Raw genomic sequence first — 20233 nt, 5'->3', positions numbered from 1 at the left:
GAAGATTAATAACAATGAAATGTGTCATAATAATAAAAACAATATGAGATTAATCTCTTCTTTTACTGGGTTTAAGAAGATAAACCACAAAAAGCGTTGGATTGATGGAGAGAAAAATTGATAATAAACATGAAAAATTTGTCAGTGTTGGGTGTCATTGGCTATAATAAATCAAGTACCCACCATAGAGCAGTCGTTGAAACGTAGTGTACCAACTCTGTGAAAGGGTGGGGGTCCGACGACGCCCCGCAGCACCGACACACAAACTGAAAAGGAAAATAAATACTTACAGTAAAACATTTTGAGAGCAATCAGGGCAATGGGTTACGTACCTGCTCGTAAAGCATCATGGCAAATTTCTGGTGGGTGATGCAAGATTTGGACGAGCAAGAGTCGGTGGCCGTGTCTGAGACGATGTGCAGATGAATTCGCTCGAGGATATTCTCCTAAAGTATCAAATTAGATCAAATTTAGCTTTTTCTTTCCTACTCATGATAGGATTCTTCAAAGGCATGGAAATGTAATCTGATAGCGACAATGTTTAATTATCATTTAAGTGCAGCGAAATAAAGCACAGAGGTTGTTATGGGATAAAATCTACTTCCTGTTAAGTGATTGGTCGCCTGTCTGTTGACTTTGTTCCATATTTGAGAATTTAATTGTCAACATACAAAGCACTCGGCAGCGTCGTCCATGAGGCCGAGTTGGAAGCGTTGCTCGTCTTTGAAGGTTTCGGCGAGGGCGTTACGCAAACTGTCTGAGGGTAGCACGCGCTCACGACTTTGCTGGAACTGGCTGAATATGCTCTGGGAAACAAAAAATAAATTCAGTCCGATTTAAAAAAAAAAAAAAAAAAAATCTTCAAAATGCAAAGTAATGGTGACGAACCTTTAATGCACAGAAAATGCAGGAATCACCCAGACAAAAGTGCCCTGAGAGGTGCCTCAGACTTCTTCTGAAAATGTCGAGCTGCCAAAGCACCTGGAAAGCGTGAACAAGTCCTCACATTCACCTTTAATTGTAAATATCACAGGAGTTTGGTTTCAAATGTTAATAAACATTGTCAGAGCCCACCAAAAAATAAAATTATTTAAGATTTACAGGCAATCTGATTCGACATCTAAGTAGCATGTTGTTGAGCTGCCACTTTGCCTATGGACATACTTTTCCAAAAGTCAAATATTATTTTTATTTTTTTATTTTAATTATTCATTTCATTCTAAGCAACAACATTTTACCATTGTCAAATCGTATGCCTTTGAATTTGTTGGCACATTCTTCTTGTCCTTAAATTTAAACAACTAATAAAAAATGTTTTAAATGTAATGTTACATTACACTTATCAGTGATAAGTAATCTAGAACACACACTCACAGCACAAACTCCCCTCCATGAAAAATGGGTCAGACAGGATGATGAATAAATTAATGTGAATGCATTATTTGGACTGATGATGTGGTGCAATGTTTACCTGAAATCAAATTAATTTTAGTCCTTATATATTTTCCTTTTCTCAGAATCTTGAATGATCATTTTATATGTATTGATTATTATACGTGACCATTATATTTGATAAATAATTGAATATATATCTATATATTCTGAATAAAAGAAAACAATTCCAAACCAATCACAGGCAAGGTGTAGAACGACAGGCATGTACACCAGCCAATCAATGAATCAGACGCTTAAACATTTGACCAATGACGATACAGTATGGTTGTACATGAAGGCAGGAGCTTTTGAAAAGTTATAAATGAGACACATGAGAAGAAAGGAAAGAAAAATTAGATGAAGTAGGAAAAAAAGAGCTCAAAATAAACAACTAGCTACAGCCAGCAAAGTAGCTAGTTTAAAACCAGCTAAGCTAAAGCCAGTAAGTTGTTGCTTTTCCTAGGAGCAAAAAATAAATAAAAAGTGAGCTTACCTGAACAGCACTGTTCAAGAAGCAGCTATTTTGCCCAGGTTCATTCAGGAGGCCTTTGGTGAGCGCCAGAGATAACATGCTGCCTGGCTGGTAGGACTTCTTTAGGCCTCCTCCGCCAGGCTTCTTAAACATCTTCACCCATGCCATAGAGTTAGATCCTGCAGCTGAAAACACACAACCAGGCCTCTTATAAAGGTAAGAAACAACAACCAAATTATTTCTCTGCTGTTTGAAACCAAGATGGCCGCCGAATGTATTTTTCACCATAGCAGTCCGTATTGTGCGAGTGAACACACATAGCACACTCAGAAGGATTATTATTATCATGACTGCACGGCACCATAAGTAGAAGTGGATATACTTTGTATTTCATGTTGGACACTGTTTACTTCATGAAATCACTAATCCAAATGACTGAATTGGACACGTGCCACGTGAATCATCACATCCGCTACCTTCTCCCGACTGCGGGGGGGACTTGCTGCCGTTGGACATGCTGGGATGTGGGAGCTGGTTGGTCTTTGGCTCCATCCATCTCATCGCCACGCTCCCGTCGAGCGTTTGCTTGAAAGCATTCTCGGCCTCAGCCGCAGGGCATCTTCATACGTGTGCCCCTTCACATTGAAAGGCCATGGGTCTGTAAGGTATGGCAACCGTTAGACCCCAAGACATAATCGGACGAATCAGTGCGGGTAGAGACGAGCCCTGCCGCAAATGAGTGAGGAAAAAAAGATGAAACAGTATTATCTTGGCAACGTGGAAGCTTTGTAGTACTTTGCAGTGGTGTACAACTGCACTGCATCACTCTGACCCCGGCAGAGTTGTTGATACAGCACTTATACGGGATCCCATTAGACTGTGTCCATTGTGCCAGTAAATGTGGCGTGTATACTTTAAACAGTAGCATGTATAGCCTGAAATAATATTATTCTTTATATTGCCAGATGTTCACAAACTAAGGGTTGGGTTTATATACAGTGTTTTACTGCAAGATGTTAATATTTTGGACCCGAGTTAGGAAAGTTGAGCATTATTGCTGTATTCTGTGGTCATGCTAATAGGTAGAAACAAGTAGTACTAAAGAGGTTGGAAATGTTTCTTTTTTTTATTATTTTAATTTTTAAGATTAAAAATTTGAACTGGATCGTTCATTTACAATCCTGTGAGAGCACCTTTAAAAAATTTCAAAAAGCTTTGCACATAATTTTCTTTTATGGACAATGAATTATCACTTAGATGGGATGAGGAATGGGAGCTCCCGTCGATAATAGAGAGCAGTTCTAAATGACACTTTTGACTTCTGACACCATGTGATAGAATGAATGCAAATATAATTAATGAATAAAATATGAATAAAAAATCTAATGAAAATAAAGAATTTAAACAATAAAAATCTAAAAGTAAAATTAAAACAAAAGATAAAATAAAGGTTAAATTTAAATATAAACAAAGACATAACCTAAATATATATTTTTTTAAAGTGTCACGATTTTAACTTTGGCATGCAAATTGAACCCATAATTAACATACTGATTCCACTCATTACTGTCCCTGCAAGTCTACAAAAAGGAATAATCACCGTCCATAATTTAAGTCACCCCGGAGCGCTAGTGGCCCCACATGTTTTTGTGCCGTGCACTCTGTGACACCATGTGATGCCGTTAAAGAAAAATAGGAAAGGGGGGTGAGGGGGGGGGGGGGGGGTAATATCTACACAAGTATGACATAACAACATTTGTATTGCCTTCTCTGTGCTGAATTTGCATCAAAAATAACATGCATCTCCATCATGTGTGTATTCAAAACAAGCTGCAGTTTTGCACGAGCGTGCACCCAGCATGGCAAAACAAACACACACACACAAAAAAAAAAAAAACGTGTCGCAACTTGCATGGCAAGCTCCTCGTAGCAAAACAAGAGACGTGCGGTGCGGACTTACCTTTGAAACAAAACCTCCAAGATGCGATACCATGCAAGAATCCAATCGGCTATTTTCTTTTTTATTTTCTATTTATTTTATTTTATTGCGCCAAATCCTGCGAATCCAACACGGGGCTAGTACGAGGGGCGCCTACTGCAGATACGCGCAGCACTATCTGTCATAGTGCACCATTGGCAATCCCTCCGACACGCAGGGCTGCAGCCTCAACCCTCTGCTTGGTGCCCGGGACACTTTAATTTCGCTTAAAATTCCCCCCCACCCATCCCTTCTCTCTCTCCCCCACCCTCAGTGTGTGAGTGATAAACGAGGCCAGTGATGGTTTGTGGCCAGAGTGTCCGACGCGGATTAGTGATGTTTGGAGACTTGGGAGGTCAAACTCCGCCCCTAGTGTAGCCTCAAGTGCACTGCTGTTATGTGCACCCCCCCCCCCCCCCCTCCTTGCGTGCGTGAGCGCGCGTGAGGAGGAGCAGGAGGAAGAGGAGGAAGGTCAGACTTGCAACTTGTCATGATGATGATGAGAGAAGACATCACATGACTGCGCCCGTTTCATAATCATGCAGCAGTGTGGGGACGGAGCCCTCTCCACATGCCTGTGCTTTGTCAAGGCGCAAATGCCAGGTAACGTGATGCTATATTTAGAATATTGCAAGTCAAATAACACGTGCGAGTCCTTTTTTTTTTACGTTCAACATCACGCAGCTGCTCTCTATACAACATCTGAATGGATCCATCCATTTTCTATATCGCTTGTTCTCATCAGGGTTTGGGGGGGCACACTTTGGAATGGTCGTCGGCTAATCGGATGGAGAATGTAATATACAATCACAAAGTATTTTAAATTCTAATTGTGCTACTAGGGTCATTTGTGGTATTCTGGCTCCCTCTAGTGGTCCTTTAAAGAATCACTGCCCAAGTACAGTTCAGTTATATTTAACTTGGAACAATCAGCCTTTAAAATTTCTATTTTGTATACATATATAAATTTATTTAGTTTGTTAGTTCGTTAGTTAGTTATTTTTATATATTTAATTTCCTGTTTTTGAACACAAGGATGGAAATTAAAACATCCGATTCATTGATTAATCTTCAAAATAATTGACTGAGTAATCATTTATTAAAATAGTCAAGTTGCAGTAACTATTAGTATTCCTACGTAGCTTTGTTAACATCTTGCAGCATCTAAAGACGTTTCAGAAAGACCACAAAAATGGACAATTTTTTGTGGGGAGTTTTTCAGTGAATAGCTGTGAATGAGCGCCACAAAAAATGTGAAAAGGTGAAGCTCTAGTCACAGTCTAGTCTTTGCGAGTAGATCAGTGTCACGTACAGTCAGTCCAATTAAAGTGGAACGTGTGTGTCTGTTTATAGCACGCTCTCTCGTCATACGTCCCCACAGATGCACAAGGCCTTCTTCCTCTGCTCTTATTAGTTTAATTGCCGCTCAGCTAGTCGGGGACGTCCTCTCTTGTGACGAGCCCGCGCCAACTTTGTAATGTCCCTCCATCTGTCCCCTCTCGGCGCTATAAAGAAATGTGACGCACATGAGCGTGCACTTGTCTATATTGTTTCCATTTATATCACCAGAATTAGAAGCATGACATCAGCACTTGCGCAAATTATTCTACTTGTTTCCGTTACTGAATCAAGTCCAAAGATAAGAGTGGGCAAACTTTCTTTTAATTCTTATTTATTATGACTTTTAAAATGCATAGATGGGTCTGATCAATTTTCTTTATTTACATCACATGTTCATAACCACTGGAAACGCTCATGGGACCATTTGCAACATTCTCTATTTACATGCCTTTTTTTTTTCCACCCCAGTGCAAACACACTAATCATCTGAGAGATAGACATTCCGTCGTCCGTTGTGTGGGGAGAACCCAAAATGGCAGCCGCGTGACCCGAGATCTCCTTACAGGTCTTCCGACTCGGGGACCAGGATGGACTCTAGGGTGATTGTGGGCAGGATGAGATGAGTGCCCTCAGATATCCATCCCTGGGCGCTTCTATTGAAAGTGGGTCTCTTCATTCCTGGCTCTTGGAGCTCCGGATACTTCGGAGGGTTCAGGTCCAACTCTGGAAGTTTAAATGTGATTCCACGCGGCGCTTTGTCAAAGCCGCCGTAAGGGGTCGCGACCCTGTAATGTAAACCACATTGATAAATCAGTTCCCACCAATTCAGATGCGAAATTTGCTTACCGGTTAAAGCTTTTGTATTCGGGAAGTTCTGGTCGAGGGTCCATTTCGGGCATGGTCAGTTTGAAAGTTTCAGCGAGGCCTGGATCACTGCTAATGGCCTCCTCCCAGGGTGAGTGGTAGGGTTTGGGCATCGAGGTGGCATTTAATTTCTCAGCGTTTGTATCTGTTAAAGAAACACAATTGTAGCTAGACTTGAGGGGCAGAAGTGGCAGTGCCCCACAATGTTGTTGGTTTTTTTTTTTATAAATTTGAAGAACACTGTGGTGTTGTTTCCAGAGTAACTCAAGTAAAATAGATATGAGGAGGGCAATGTATGACCCCGAAGGATGTAAAAAATATGGTATGAATAGCAGAAAAAATTGTTTTGTACATGTTGAGCATCATAAACAATTGGAAAAATACCTTAATAAATCCAAGTGAAGGGAAAACTGGAATTTAAAAATAGAATATTTTTGTATAAAAATGCCATTGATCAAGACGAGATTGTTTTGGATCGTAACAATCTGAACAATTCATTTTACTGTAAAACAGCGACGAGAAGAGAGCGTGCTCAGAGAGCTTTTAGCCTTGGCAGACTGACTTGTCCATCATTGTGATCTTCGGTCTTAAAATAGCGCATACTTAAAGTGCACACTCATCATGTAACATGTCCGCATGGGATGGCACCCCTTCAGGACTTATCTCGTTGGCTTTTGATGGATCACATGAGATGAAACCAGGCAATTAATCATTCTTTTTTGAAAAAGTAAAGTCGCTATTGTAGAATGGAATTCTCTAATCGCTTCGAGCCAAGCCCCTCGCTCTTCTGACTATACAGCGTGTTGTCGCTTTTTAGGTTGTTTTTTTTTTTTTTTTATGACAACATTACATAATCGCAAGCTCATGCTTGACTGTTTGGCAGTCGCTCTTATTTTTAGCGCCCGGTGGAGCGGTGGCAGTAGGGGGGAAATATGGATGACAAAAAAAAAAAGACATTCATCATAATAAATGATGAGGGAAGACATTTAAATCCTTACTAATGCTCAAAATCACATTTCTCCACACTGGACTCACATTTCAAAAGCCTGAGACGGTTGAAAAAGATTGAGTTATTTGCCGAGGACGGGAGGACTGAAACGTTGGATGTTTGAAAGCTTGTTGCTGTAGAGTTTGGACATATTTAAACATACGTAAACAATCAATTTTGATTTTGATTACTGGTTTGGTTCATTAATTATATTTTATTTATTTAGTTATTTAGTTAGTTAGTTAGTTATCCATTTATTTATTTTTATTTTTGGGGATATTTTTATTTATTGTTTGTTTGTTTGTTATGTATGTTAGCGCTCACGGCTGATGAATTGCTAAGTCAATACTTTTTATCCTGAGTAAATGTTATTACCTGGCACGGTTTCCTCAGGAAGAGGAGTATCTTCATTGGCTGGCGCATCCACTTTTATTTCAATCATGTGTGCAGCCTGGGCCAAAATATCATTCTGGAAAACACAGTTAAGGTAAAGTTGAGGTCACCCTGTAGCCTTGACCTCTATGCACTTTGACATCCCTTATCAGATGAATGTCCGAGGAGCCTCTTGCAGAAAGCTCTGATTTCACTTATCAACATGGTGTTGTTACAACACGACATTTGTTCGGGCAAACTCACGTTAAGCTGCGCGTTGGCCTCGTTTTGTATGCTTTCAAAGGTGTACTTTTCCGAGCGTCTCTGACGCATCTTGAACAGGCGAGAGCCTCTGTTGGACAGCAGCGACAGCTCCTCCAGCATGATGTCTTTGGGGGTGCTGTGCTTCTTTCCAAGATCCATCACGTCACCTGAGATCTCAAGCAAATTCCACTCAAAACATTTGTATCTCAAATGATCCTTTTCTGCTGAAGTGATTCAAAACCCCAATGACAAAAAAAATGTATCACTTCAACTTGTTTAATGAACTTATGTAGACATCATATATAATTAACTCATTCACTACCATTGATGACTATAGACGTCAAACATCTATTTTAACTGACACTGAATGAGTTCAATAAAATAAATGTACGTTCACAGGAACTGTAATTAACCTAGTCCCAGAATAAGCAACAATGCTCAATTGTTATTAAATCTATTATCTACTATTAAATCAGAATCAGTTTTTCATTACTGGAACTATTTAAAGACTCTCACAGCCACAATAAAATAGAAGTCAAGTCAAGTCAAGTCAAGTTTATTTGTATAGCCCTAAATCACAAGCAGTCTCAAATAGAACTATCCTGCAACATAATAAAAAAGCAATTTGTAAAAGGGCATGAGTCAATACCATGTTTCATCCAAATTACAGTTAAGACAGTTTAAATTTTAGATATCATGGCGACTTATTTTTAAGTCTTGGTACGTCTTAACTGTAAGCTGTCGCTGTTTCGTCATGCTTCATTCACAAAAGTTACATGTCATGGAAAATGAGTTGGGCCTTCAATGTGACAGAATGGCGGCCAGCTGTCACAGCGCTTCACGTTATTCTAACACAAGTTCCTGCCCGTGCCCCACCCTCGACCCACCTAGAAATAGAGCTCTGAAAAGGGCAAAGACAAAGCACAGGCTTCTATGGGTGCTAAATCAACCGCTTAGCTTATTTATGGCGCGATGGACATTTTGCATCCCTTGGAGAGATGTTGTATTCTTGCCACAGTGTCGCGTTTACCGTTTGTACTGTGGACCTCTCGACAAATAGCAGCCGCATGCTTTTTCTTCTCTCCAGTTGGCATTGTACAGAATTGTGACATTGTGGGGGCTGGCAAGGTTGTTGCTGAGTGCGGTGAGGCAATACTGGAAACACATACAAGACACTCAGTGAGCTTGTTTGCACTTTTGAGCGGGGGCCATTTTCATAATGAGCGAACGACGTCAAAGCCTGGGTCAAGGGTCATGATGACGACAAAGATTGGGTTACAATACTGTGATGGATTTAATTCAGTCATAAACATGTAACTTCATATATATATGTATGTTATACCATTAAAATTATTTATTTAATATATATTATTTAATATAATTATTTTTAATATATATTAACATTTGTGTATTTATTTGACTAGATATTTAATACAGTAAAAATAATATACAATACTTTTTCCTACAAAATATGGGTTATTTGCAACCTAAATCTACTCAATTGAATTTCATGCTACTCATGCTAATTTTATTTGCTTCATTAAAATCGCACCATCGTTTTTTTTTTATAGATTTCATAATCACTTACACTTCTTCATCATATGCAAGCATTTCATGTTAATGATAATTTTACTGGAAAAATATTACAATTTGTTTTTCCTCACTAATTGTTCCTATACTTTTTTTGTTGTTGTTTATAAACAGGCCACAATATTCAAATTCATGGATTTACACATAAGCCATATTGAAGCGATTAAAAATAAATAAATGCACAGATAAAACGGAAGTTGACTAAAATTAAGAACATTTACAAGTTCTGTTAAAACCTCAAACAGGAGAGACACAATGCATACTGGAAATTCAACAATTAGAGAATAACTATGTTTATAATATTAATGAATATAAAAAAAAGCCCGTCCGGTGTTTTGCGTACCTGTGACTGTGTCCCGGGAGTGCGAAGTGAATCCTTGAGGGAGAAAAAGCGGGCCAGGCTTCAGAGGTCAGCCTGCACTCGCCGGTTTGATCTTCGCTGAGCTTCACACTCGCGGACACTAAAGCCACACTGCCAGTGTGTCTGTGTGTCTGTTGTGCATGGAATGCGGCTTGCATCAATAGGCTAAATATAACCTGACAAACACTCCAAAGCACACTCAAACACCATCGGCTAACAGTAGAGGATGGAACGAGACAAGTCCTCCTTTGAGAACTTCTTCCTCCTCCAGAGATAAAACCGTCTCGTGTCGGAGCAGTTACAGTCAACATGTCTGTGTTAGTTTAAAAAAATGTATGTATATAATGATAATATTGCAAATTGCAACCACCTAAAACTAAACAGAACCACTTTGGGTGATTCTACATTAGTGACTGGTGATGATTTTCCTCTCAAATGTATTGTTAGGTGTTAGAAAGAACAATAAGTCCACTTTTTTCTCAAGTTTTTAATGCTGTGTGCAAAAGGTGCAAACAAAATGTTTCATTTTCACCAAATGGTTGAGTAGGCATGCAACACGCACACACACACACACACACACACACACACACACACACACACACACAAACACACACTTTTTAAGTTCACTTTACATGCTAACATGAATTAGTACATTTTCACACTCTGATATGAAATATACTTAAATTGTGGAAAATTATGTTTTGTGTCCCAAAAGATGCATCATTGATCAAAAATAGAATTTTGTGAAATGTGTCACAAACAACACGTGAGTGGGGGAACTATTTTTTTCATATCGAAGTGAGTGCACATGTTTTGTATGCAGAAATATCCATCCATACAGTTTACATTGCACTTGTCTTCGTTTGGGTCAAGGGTTAGCTGGCCCTTACCCTTGACTGGTTGCCAGCCATGCACGAGCAACCATTTGAATCTGTGAGAAAAATTCAGTTAACACAATATGCATGTTTTTAAAATGTGGGAGGAAAAAGTAAAGCTGTCGGTTTGCCCCCTGCACATTTCATCCTCATGGGTGCTGAGGTCAAATAAGTCGGGGTCGTGCGACAGTAACCCTCACTCGCAAGCGACACTCTGCGCTTCCATTCCTCCGGAGGCTCGGGCAGGGCCCCTCGGGTCGCCGCGATGTTGACATGTGAGGCGACCAGTGACGAGGCGCTGTGGATTGAGAAGGCGTCGTCCACTGAACCGAAAGGGCTTCTGGACGCAGCCTCCCAGGGTGTGAGTGGCTTGTAGAATGCTCGCCGAGGATGCTGTGGCATAGGCCCAGCGGAACGGGAGGGCCTCGGCAGGCTAAGGGAGCGCCTTGTGCCTTGTCCCTGACAAAAAATACACTGTCAAAATTCTGTAGTGTGTGTGTGCGTGCATATATATATTTTTTTTATTTTTTTTTTATTCATATATATATATATATTTATTTATATTTATATAATATATATATATTATATAAATATATATATTATATATATATATTTATATATATATTTATATGTATATATATATATATATATATATATGCATATATGTGTGTGTGTGTGTGTGTCATTTCTAAGATTGCAAAGTTGTGTTATTCTGACTTTGAGTTCATATGACAAATAATATTTTCGTGTATCTGATCATAGGGACAGAAAGACAGAGGGAAATGTACACGTACAAGAAAAGTAGCTGGACACAGGAAGTGCACAACACAAGAATGAGAAAAGAGAATTTTAATTGTGCTTAAAATAAGAGGTGCATGAAACAGTTCCATATCAGAAACAGAGACACAAGGAGATCGGACTTTTTTTTTTTTTGGAGTCACAAACGGTAAATTGGCGTTCATAATACATTAAACTTCTTTGGCATAAAATGCAAAATGTCTGATGACTTTGGAATGAGATTGAAGGAATTCAAAATTAGATCTAAGAAGTGCATGCAGGTGTCTTCAAAACATGCCAAAAAATGAAATATATTTTATCAAAACATCCATGTGTTACTTTTTCCTCAAAGAATTCAAAATTCATGAAAATGTACTGACACCCTTCTACTGTTTGTCATCATTTATAGGTGATATTTAAATATTTATGCTTGTTAAAATAAATAATTGGTGAGCTACAGTAAGCCATTCTTAAGAATCATTCATTATTCTCTGACTTCTGTTTGCACAACTTTCAGGAAGATGAGCTAGCAAATCTTGAGGTTTATATTCTGCAGAAGCATGCTCAAGCTCATATTTTGACAAGTCAAGCATTTTATGGGGGGGGGGGCTGCTTTATCCCCCCCAACAACTGTCATCTTAATTGCATCGCCCCGGCACGGCTATTTCTGGAGCTAATTTAGCATCGCAACAGGCCTCCACTGTTTAGTTGTCGCCACCGACTTCTTCGCCGAAAATTTGGGCCGAGGTGCCAATTGAAACGCGCCTCGAGCAATTACAAATGTCGGATTGAAAGATGAAGCTAAGCCGCTATCCCTAGATGGCCGCTGGAGAAGCGTGCTAGCAGCTTGAACGCTAGGTGCCTGCTTGGCGCTTGGCTGACGGCCAGCGTGTTTTTCATCCAAGTGAGCGTCAACTGCGAGAAGCTCAGCCCATTTGGTGTTTTGCCGAGCAGAGGAGTTTGATGAACTTACCGGTCCTGAGGACTTAGCTGAGGATTTAGCCGAGGCCTCTGACTTGCTTTCAAAATCAGGCTCGGAGATATTAGGAGAATCAGAGTGGGCAGATCTTTGTTTGAGTTTCTTGGTAATGTCAAACTTTGATGGAGGTGCTGGTTTGGCGTTGGGGCTTTTAGCAACTGGAAGTATGTGATGGTGAAAGAGTGATGGGTCCAAATGATGTGGCTGATGTTTCATGATATTGAAAGTGTTGATTTGCTTTGGGACTGATTTGGGTGACGCTGCGGAGATTTTTTTCGGATTATAAAACGGGGAGTCAAGTGGATTGTAAGATAATGGAGGTGGTGCACGGACATTGGATGAATATCTCCAGGAGTGGGGTAAGGACATCGTTGGAGAAGGGCATCGTATTTCCGTTGCTGCTGGACCGGCGATAATAAACTTCTCCATTCGGGACTGTCTTTTGGAAAATAACTCTGCGCCTTTTCCTGTCATGGCGTGATCACCATGAGGGTCACCCTGTCTGAAGACTTGACCTTTTGGAGGAGCCGGTGAGATTTTGGATGTGATTGGTTTCATCGGTTTTGGTGGACAAGAGGCAACGGAACTCGGTGCGCTGTCTTGCTTGCTCCTGGTCGTTAACTGTGGGGTGAAAGTTGGACGGTACCCTTGTATACTCACGACCGATCTTGGCAGAGGTTTGTTCCAGCGATTTGTGGTCAGCTGAAGACCAGGCTGAGAAGAGGAGCCGACCGACGCCCTGCCAACAGCAGGTGTTTGAATCGTTGCCTGGGCTCGATCCGCTTCCCAGGAGTTGGGCAACTTTTGAGCTTCAGAGATGTAATGGTGCTGTCTCTGGGGTTCTGCGAGATACTTCGTTTGGGAAACTGAACTTCTTGGAGGGATACACGGTTCACTCGGAGGACTTTTTAACCAAGGTGGACATTTTGGATTAATGACAGGCTTTGGTGCTACCGGAGGTGGATTCGGGAGTTTAATGGCTCTGGGTTGCATGAAGTTACAAGCTTCAGCACCGAGGCTGAAGCAGTCTTCCTCCGGCTCCATATAAGCTCTGCTTTCCCGACCATCTGAGACTTGTTTGGATATTTGTTGCTGTTTGTTAGAGCTTTTACGTCTCATCCCTGGAAAACTGCAGGTCTTGATTGCTGGCACAGATATTCGCTCATCTCTGGAGGCTATGATATCTCCGGTAGGAGACCAAGCTTGTTGGTTTGAGACGATAGCAACGGGCACCTTGAACTCCGGTTTTCTCATTGGAACAGGACCAGCAGGCTTGCTCTGGTCAGCCGGCCCAACTCGAACTCCTGAAAAGGGTTTTGCTGTCCTGTTTGACACCGAAGATCTTTGCTGGTCCATCTGATGAATATGTCTGTTCATGAAGTTGCCCTGTTCGGAGTGATCAGATATTTTCCTCATGTTGTACCAATTATTTGTGAATCCAGGTTCTGACGGTGCTTTGGAGTATAATCCTTTCTTATGGAGCTCTTGCGCCGCGACAACTTCATCCATACGTTTACGACGATGCGCAAACATCAAAACTCCCTTTCCTTTTGTCCCAGGAAGAACTTCCATCTCTCGAATACTTTCCCAGTTCACACTTAAATCATGCTGCCGGAGATATACGGAGTATTCTTCTCCAGACTCGGACTCGCTGGATGTGACTAACCCGCTCTCTTGGATTTCTTCCAATCGGTCTTCACTGTTAAACTTACTCTTACCAGTCCCGTAACTTACTAGTGTGTACTTCTTCACCCTCTGCCGGCGTTTTTGGAATAGGAGAGCTCCTTTATTTTGAGGGTTGGGTGCATCAGTCAGAAGGTGAGCAATTTGTTGACATTTAAACTTGGTCTCCTTAACTTGCTTTTGCGATTGGTTTTCATCTTGATCAAGTCCTTAAGCAAAGACAGAGAAAGAGGATAAACATGTCAATGGAAATGAAGTTGTGACTAACTCTTTCGTTACATTTACATTTCGTTTTTTTGTTTTCACGTTGACGCCATCCTGCTACTTTTATATGAAGTCAGCTACTGACAGCTCTTCCATTGCAAAAGCAAGCGCTCTAATAAAAGCATCATATTCACTTACAGTGAACTTAGGGAGGTGTGTCAGGCAAGCAACGGAAGGACCTCACTTTGGACGAAAGGTCGGATGACACCACTGGCCTGACACATGCTGGTGTCCGTCAAATTAGCTTCTGCTGGCCTTACCGTCATATTTTATTCTTGTCCCACCATGGCTTGTAAGGCTCTGCATTACCATATCAAAATAACCATCACTCAGATCGAAGTTACTCTTTGAAAAGCGTTTTTTACTTCGACATTTTAAATATATATTTTTTAAATGTTCTCATTTTAAAGTTGCATAAAAGCAACCAATACCTGGACAGTTTGTATTATCAATGCAACCTATTGAGTAGAAGGTCCATATTGTACTTACGTGTACACCTCGCCCCGTGGTTGTCCCGCAGATCTGTGTCAGACTCGGACTTCCACGTCTCTGCCTGCTCAGCACTCTCATCTGAGATTCCAAAGGAGACTGCAACAGGAGGTGCCTCACTGCTCCCTCCTTCTTCTAAAGATTCAACCCCCCTGTTCTCAGTCCCTTGGCCCTGCCTATAACTGGCCTCTTGGGGCTCATCAGTGGCCAGGGTCATTTGAGGATCAGATCCAAGGGAGGAGGAAGATGAACGTGGCCTTGGCAGGTGTCCACTGTGAAGTTCGTGGCACTCTGAATTTGAAAACAGTGATATTGGAGAGGTTTCAATAGTGGTTATCTTTCTCGGTTCGTACATTTCCTCTTCCTCCTCAACCCCGCTCTCGTCATAGTGTTGCTCAAGAATCGATTTTGAGTGCCGTGATTCTAAAAATCTCAGGCGCTCTTCATCAGACTCATCTTCATCAGATTCAGGGAGACCACATCCTTGGAAATCATCCAACCGAAAGGCCGAGGCATCCGTGTTTTCGGAGTCCTCAGCTTCTGGTTCCATTTCCGATTCACTTGCAAAGTCCTCAGCGTCTCCAGTGATACCTTGGTTGGAAGACAAACACCTCTTTAAATTCCCTAGATATTCAAATTCATATTGTTGCATCACACGTCTTACAGAGAGTGCCACTTTGCTTTTTGCACTTTGATTCGAGCTGTAAATGGAATGGTATGTAATATCATGAGGGAAACAGCCTTCACCTTCCAAGTGAACAAGAATTAGATGGATGCACTCCAAGTTCTCTTGTTTATAAAGGGAGGGTTGCTGTCACCTTAACAAGTGTGGCAGCAGCAACATTTCCATTTATGACTGTTTCATATATTGAGGAAATGAGCCAACAGCTTTTGAGGTTATAAAATGCCAATATATTTTTAAGTGAATAAAAAAAATGTCACCACAGACATTGGTTTATTAGAAAAGCAATTCTTCAAGACAATCTCGTCATGACGTTGTCATGCCGTCACCACAAGGTGGTATCATAGTTGTGGTTATTTTGGGTGGGGGGGCCTAATTCAACAGAAGATATACAGACTCTTCTGCAGAACTCTCATTTGGTTCCACTTCATGTTACCACCTTTGGTGCAGCAAGAATTTCTGCTTCCAAGTAAGGCATTAATTTTGCTACCATGGACTGTCTCCATGACAACAGGAAGTCCACATCTTTGAAAGAATTACTTGGTCCGAGGCATGACCCCCTTCAGGACTGACCTCGAGCTGATTAGATGTTTCCATTGTGTTGCCTCATCCAAGGAGTTGATGTGATGTATGTCTTGTATGGATTTGTTTGGAGTTGGGAGGTACTTATAGAGTAGCCTTGTCTAGGTAAACTTATTTTGTCTTCCCCTAGTTAAGCTCTTGTGTCATTGAAGCACAATTGAACACAATTAACACTGTCTTTAGATAAATAGCAGCTTGCTTTTTTTAGTAAATAAGCAGAATCTTTACTGACTATAATTACATGTATGTGTCTGTATATACAAAAGAAACCACCAGATACATGCTTACTAAAATATTTTAGGTAGACAAAATGGATTAAGTCAATGGCTACTTACATAGTTCATAATCCCTTTTTTCATCCATGAAATGAGTCCTTTTCTTCTATTCATTGAGATCCAGCTTTGTACTTTTTATTTCCTTTTTTTTTCCAGGTCCCAAGATGAAAAATTAGAATCCAAGCAGAGAAGAGACAAATTAGAGTGAATTATAGGTGTTTGGGTCGAGCACCAACTGTCTGGAATGCCGCTTTGCTCCTTCTCTACTCTATTTAAAGAAGAGGTGTCCATGCTCTCTTGGACACAGTTGACTTAGCATCTCACATGGTTGGAGTAAGGAAAGATCATGCCCTCGACAATAGCTTAGATAGATTTAAAAGATATTGACATTGATTTGAAAAGAGATTTTAACCTTTATGTAACAATGGTCCTAAATCATCAATTTGATGAAAACAATAATTGTATTGCTTCGTCTTCTGTTGTAAAGCATGCAGGAAGCCTCATTATCTTGTGGCGTTCCACAGGGGTCAACTTTGGGGCAACTGATGTTTAAGTGTATTCTGGGTTTCATCTTTAGAAGGCATATTTTCCTTTCTGGATGAGTTGAGGGTGTGTCACACATCAGTTAAGATGGCCTGCACTAACCACACATCGCTAGAATCCAGAACAGTTAAAGTAATTATTAACATCACAATGATGCATTTTACCTTGCACAGAGCAGGGCACTCTTCACTTCTGCTTTGGAAGTTCATCTCGGTGACTCTGGAAGTTATCCAAAATGAAATTCGACAATATACTTTCAGAAATAGGTGGCGTTGGAAAATTTCAAATTAAATTAATCTTGATCCAGGTCCTATCTCGAATCACGGTACCTTGTCACTTCCTGCTCAATAACTTCATGGCCGGGGTTCCCGTTCATCACTGCGATATCAGCACTCTGGATAACTTAAACATCTCCTCGAATTTAACTTTGGAACAGAAGCTGACCGTTAGTATTCCGACAGAGACAGACGGGACTCTGAGCTCCTGTATGATGTTTTCCAAGCCTCGATATCCAAACTTGTTGAACAGCAGTGAGGAGTCGTCGGTTGTTCAGTGTCAAAACGGATGGGTATACGACAAAACCTATTTTGAATCGACAATAGCAACAGAGGTAAGTTTTTTTTTTTTATTTGATCGGAAAAAGGAAAGTGAGCCTACAAATATTAGTGATTATTTTAGAATTAATTCTGCTATAGTAATTAGCTGTCTTAATGGCATTCCTCCACTAATTAAATCACAGTATAGCAAAGTATTTTTATTTCTTCACAGTGGGATCTTGTCTGCAGCAGGAAAGGTATGAACAAAGCAACAGCCACCATCTTCTTCATTGGTGTTATGTTAGGAGCGCCTTTGTTTGGATTTCTTAGTGACAGGTAGCTGGAATTAAATTCTTGTATCATAGAAACAAACCTGTTGTCTTGCAGTAAATAAAGAGGTTTTTTTTTCTAACCAGATTTGGCCGCCGCCGGCTTCTCTTGGTGTCCTACCTGACAACTATGACATTTGCCGTTCTAAGTGCCCTCTCCCCATCCTATGCAATGTTTGGAGTTATGCGTTTTTTCACTGGGATGTCCATTGCTGGAATAAGTATCATCTCGATTGTTCTAAGTATGTAAAGTCACTTTTTTTTTCCAAGGTGAAATATTGCACCACGTTGGCTGAGATGTATTTTCCCAGATTTAGAGTGGTTGGGTGTAGAACAGAGGACACTCTATGGTATCATCGTCAGCCTTGATTGGACACTTGGAAGCTGCATTTTGGTCGGAATGGCATATTTTGTAAATGAGTGGAGGTTGCTCATTCTGGCTGTGACCTCACCCTTGATATTGGCTCTGGTTGCTTGGAGGTATTCAAGGGTCAGATTGTCCTAATGTGTGCCGAGATACTTTGGAGGTGACGCCGTATTTTTATGTCCAGGTGGCTTCCAGAGTCTGGAAGGTGGCTTGTGGCTAAAGGGAAGATCGATGATGCCCATTATTACATCAATCAATGTGCAGAAATGAACAACAGATGCAAGTGCATGGCCAATATCACGCCTGGGGTTTGTTCGTTTTTGCTTCGGTTCAGTCAGGTGACCGTGATGGAATTGTTTGTGTATTTGCTTTACAGGCATTATTGGAATCGGTCGAAACCCGCACCGATGACAGGAAGTACACTTTTATTGATCTTTTCAAAACGGCGAGTTTAAGGAAACTCGGCATATGCCTTGGGATTGTATGGTAAGGTTTAAAAGAACGGGTGATGATTCTGTACTTTACTTTGTCGCTAAGTAATTCTTTGATCTTGCAGGTAAATCGAAAACTAATTACATAGCAGGAGCTCAAAGGTTGCACCTTTGTTGAAATATTAAAACTGTTAGTTTAACATTTGTAGAAGCACAAATTAAATAGTGTTAAATAGTGAGCGTTAAAGGAGAGGTTATGTAGATTTCTGAACTTTGGCCAGACTCCGGCTAATCAATGTCTGGCTTACCGCATAAATGTCATTTTGTTATTGATTGTATAAAAAAAGCTAAACTTTGGAAAGCTAAGGAACTTTAGGGTGGAGTTTCTATTTTTGAATTGGTCTGTTTCTTCTTTCAGGTTTGGCGTTGCGTTTACTTACTATGGAATAAGTCTCAACATCACTGGGTTTGGATTAAACCTGTACCTCACTCACTTGGCATTTTTATCAATTGAAGTACCATTGAAGATTGCCGTTTATTTCTTATTGGAAAAAATTGGGAGAAGCCCATCTCAGAGCGGGACACTGCTGTCAACTGGTTTCTTCCTTTTCATCAACATGTTTGTCTCAAAAGGTTTCTGCTTCTTACATTGTGGATTAACGGAGGAACTTATACACAAATGTATCTTCTGACAAAATGTTTAAACATCCTTCAGATAAGTGGATCATTCGTACGATTATTGGAGTTCTAGGAAAAGCCGTGTCGGAAGCATCGTTCACAATCGTATACTTCTACACGATTGAGCTCTATCCCACAGTTATACGGTTAGTCAGTAACAAGCTTAGTCAGCCATTTTTACTGGTCCGATCTGGTGTTGCCTGACATGAACCTTTTTTTTTCTATCATCCAGACAGAACGGTCTTGGCTATGCTTCCTTCGTAGCCCGACTAGCTGTGTCCATATCTCCACTGATCATGCTTCTTGAAGATTTGTGGCCTCTCCTACCACCTATCACTTATTGCGCAACGGCGGTTGTACCCGGTTTAGTGGCCTTATTCCTGCCTGAAACTAATAATACCAGAATGCCTGAGTTCATAGAGGACCTCGACAAACCAAGGTAAAGTGGAAAACAAGCATTGTCGCTGATTTTTCACGGTTAGCTTGGCTCAGCTTGACTCACTAGCAAAATTTTTCTTTTAGTATGGCAAGGCACTTTTATTTAGCTACTGGTCATTCTAGCATGCTAAGGTGATAACACACAGGTCTACCACGTCGTTGTAATGTTTAATAATAATAATAATAATAATAATAATAATAAATTTGATTTGTAAAGCACTTTTCATAAAAGAATCTCAAAGTGCTACAGAAATAAGACTAGCAATAAAAACACACAAGAAACCAGAATAAAGGAAAAATAATGAAAATAGACAGCTAGAAATGACGACAAAATAAACAAACATGCTCACGTTAGCATCCTTGTGTTGTTCAAGACACTGTTGTACTACCCAAGTCATGTGTTATACTGGTTTGCATTTTTTGTTCATTTGAATACTTATTTGAAAATAGTTTTTCCTGGATTAAATGACTAATCTGACATTTTTATACATTACAGGGAAAAACTAACAAGGGGGAAGACAATCTAATGAAGAAAAGAATAAACTGATGTATCCTGGCCATACTCTACTCAGCCTAAAGGAAAAGGCAAAGAATTGTGGAGCCGCAAAAGTATTTGGCAATAAAGTTTGAAGACAAAATAA

At 40.4% G+C, this 20233-nt stretch overlaps 4 protein-coding genes across 9 annotated transcripts in view; 1 reads left to right on the top strand and 3 right to left on the bottom strand.

Moving 5' to 3' along the window:
* The window catches only part of usp53b (ubiquitin specific peptidase 53b), a 13318-nt gene extending 9213 nt beyond the window's left edge, over positions 1 to 4105 (bottom strand). Inside the window, exons 1-7 of the mRNA XM_088372677.1 lie at positions 3867 to 4105; positions 2383 to 2564; positions 1928 to 2091; positions 889 to 981; positions 672 to 806; positions 333 to 446; positions 184 to 266 (exon numbers count right to left, since the gene is read on the bottom strand). Coding sequence (XP_088228803.1) covers positions 184 to 266; positions 333 to 446; positions 672 to 806; positions 889 to 981; positions 1928 to 2091; positions 2383 to 2467 — 674 coding nt within the window. The 5' untranslated portion in view covers positions 2468 to 2564; positions 3867 to 4105. The remainder of the gene's footprint in view (positions 1 to 183; positions 267 to 332; positions 447 to 671; positions 807 to 888; positions 982 to 1927; positions 2092 to 2382; positions 2565 to 3866) is intronic.
* On the top strand, positions 1793 to 20233 carry LOC148399545 (solute carrier family 22 member 7-like). Of its 4 annotated transcripts, XM_088372686.1 has the most exons (12): positions 1793 to 1876; positions 1966 to 2122; positions 17275 to 17423; positions 17582 to 17685; positions 17766 to 17920; positions 17990 to 18158; positions 18230 to 18353; positions 18422 to 18531; positions 18895 to 19109; positions 19192 to 19300; positions 19387 to 19593; positions 20089 to 20233. In XM_088372686.1, exons 3-12 carry the CDS (start codon positions 17301 to 17303, stop codon positions 20117 to 20119), a joined length of 1347 nt encoding a protein of 448 aa, XP_088228812.1. In that variant the 5' UTR covers positions 1793 to 1876; positions 1966 to 2122; positions 17275 to 17300; the 3' UTR covers positions 20120 to 20233. The 4 variants fall into 4 exon arrangements, with proteins under 4 accessions (XP_088228812.1, XP_088228810.1, XP_088228808.1 ...); XM_088372684.1 differs by lacking the exon at positions 1793 to 1876 and having other exon boundaries at positions 1899 to 2122; XM_088372682.1 differs by lacking the exons at positions 1793 to 1876; positions 1966 to 2122 and having other exon boundaries at positions 15271 to 17423.
* Positions 5525 to 9822, bottom strand: myoz2b (myozenin 2b). Of its 2 annotated transcripts, XM_088373522.1 has the most exons (6): positions 9647 to 9822; positions 8744 to 8868; positions 7714 to 7880; positions 7453 to 7546; positions 6072 to 6234; positions 5525 to 6010 (listed from the first exon to the last, which is right to left on the bottom strand). In XM_088373522.1, exons 1-6 carry the CDS (start codon positions 9820 to 9822, stop codon positions 5785 to 5787), a joined length of 951 nt encoding a protein of 316 aa, XP_088229648.1. In that variant the 3' UTR covers positions 5525 to 5784. The 2 variants fall into 2 exon arrangements, with proteins under 2 accessions (XP_088229648.1, XP_088229649.1); XM_088373523.1 differs by lacking the exon at positions 8744 to 8868 and having other exon boundaries at positions 7714 to 7887; positions 9654 to 9770.
* Positions 10246 to 15413, bottom strand: synpo2b (synaptopodin 2b). 2 transcript variants are annotated; one of them, XM_088372678.1, is made up of 3 exons: positions 14732 to 14989; positions 12290 to 14187; positions 10246 to 10998 (listed from the first exon to the last, which is right to left on the bottom strand). In XM_088372678.1, exons 1-3 carry the CDS (start codon positions 14946 to 14948, stop codon positions 10633 to 10635), a joined length of 2481 nt encoding a protein of 826 aa, XP_088228804.1. In that variant the 5' UTR covers positions 14949 to 14989; the 3' UTR covers positions 10246 to 10632. The 2 variants fall into 2 exon arrangements, with proteins under 2 accessions (XP_088228804.1, XP_088228805.1); XM_088372679.1 differs by lacking the exon at positions 10246 to 10998 and having other exon boundaries at positions 11372 to 14187; positions 14732 to 15413.

The sequence above is a fragment of the Syngnathus floridae genome, chromosome 4, assembly GCF_059516105.1.
Source record: "Syngnathus floridae isolate MCC-2025c chromosome 4, RoL_Sflo_1.0, whole genome shotgun sequence".
Taxonomy (NCBI): Eukaryota; Metazoa; Chordata; class Actinopteri; order Syngnathiformes; family Syngnathidae; genus Syngnathus; species Syngnathus floridae.
Note: the sequence above shows the minus strand (reverse complement) of the source record. Positions and strands in the feature narration are given on the sequence as shown.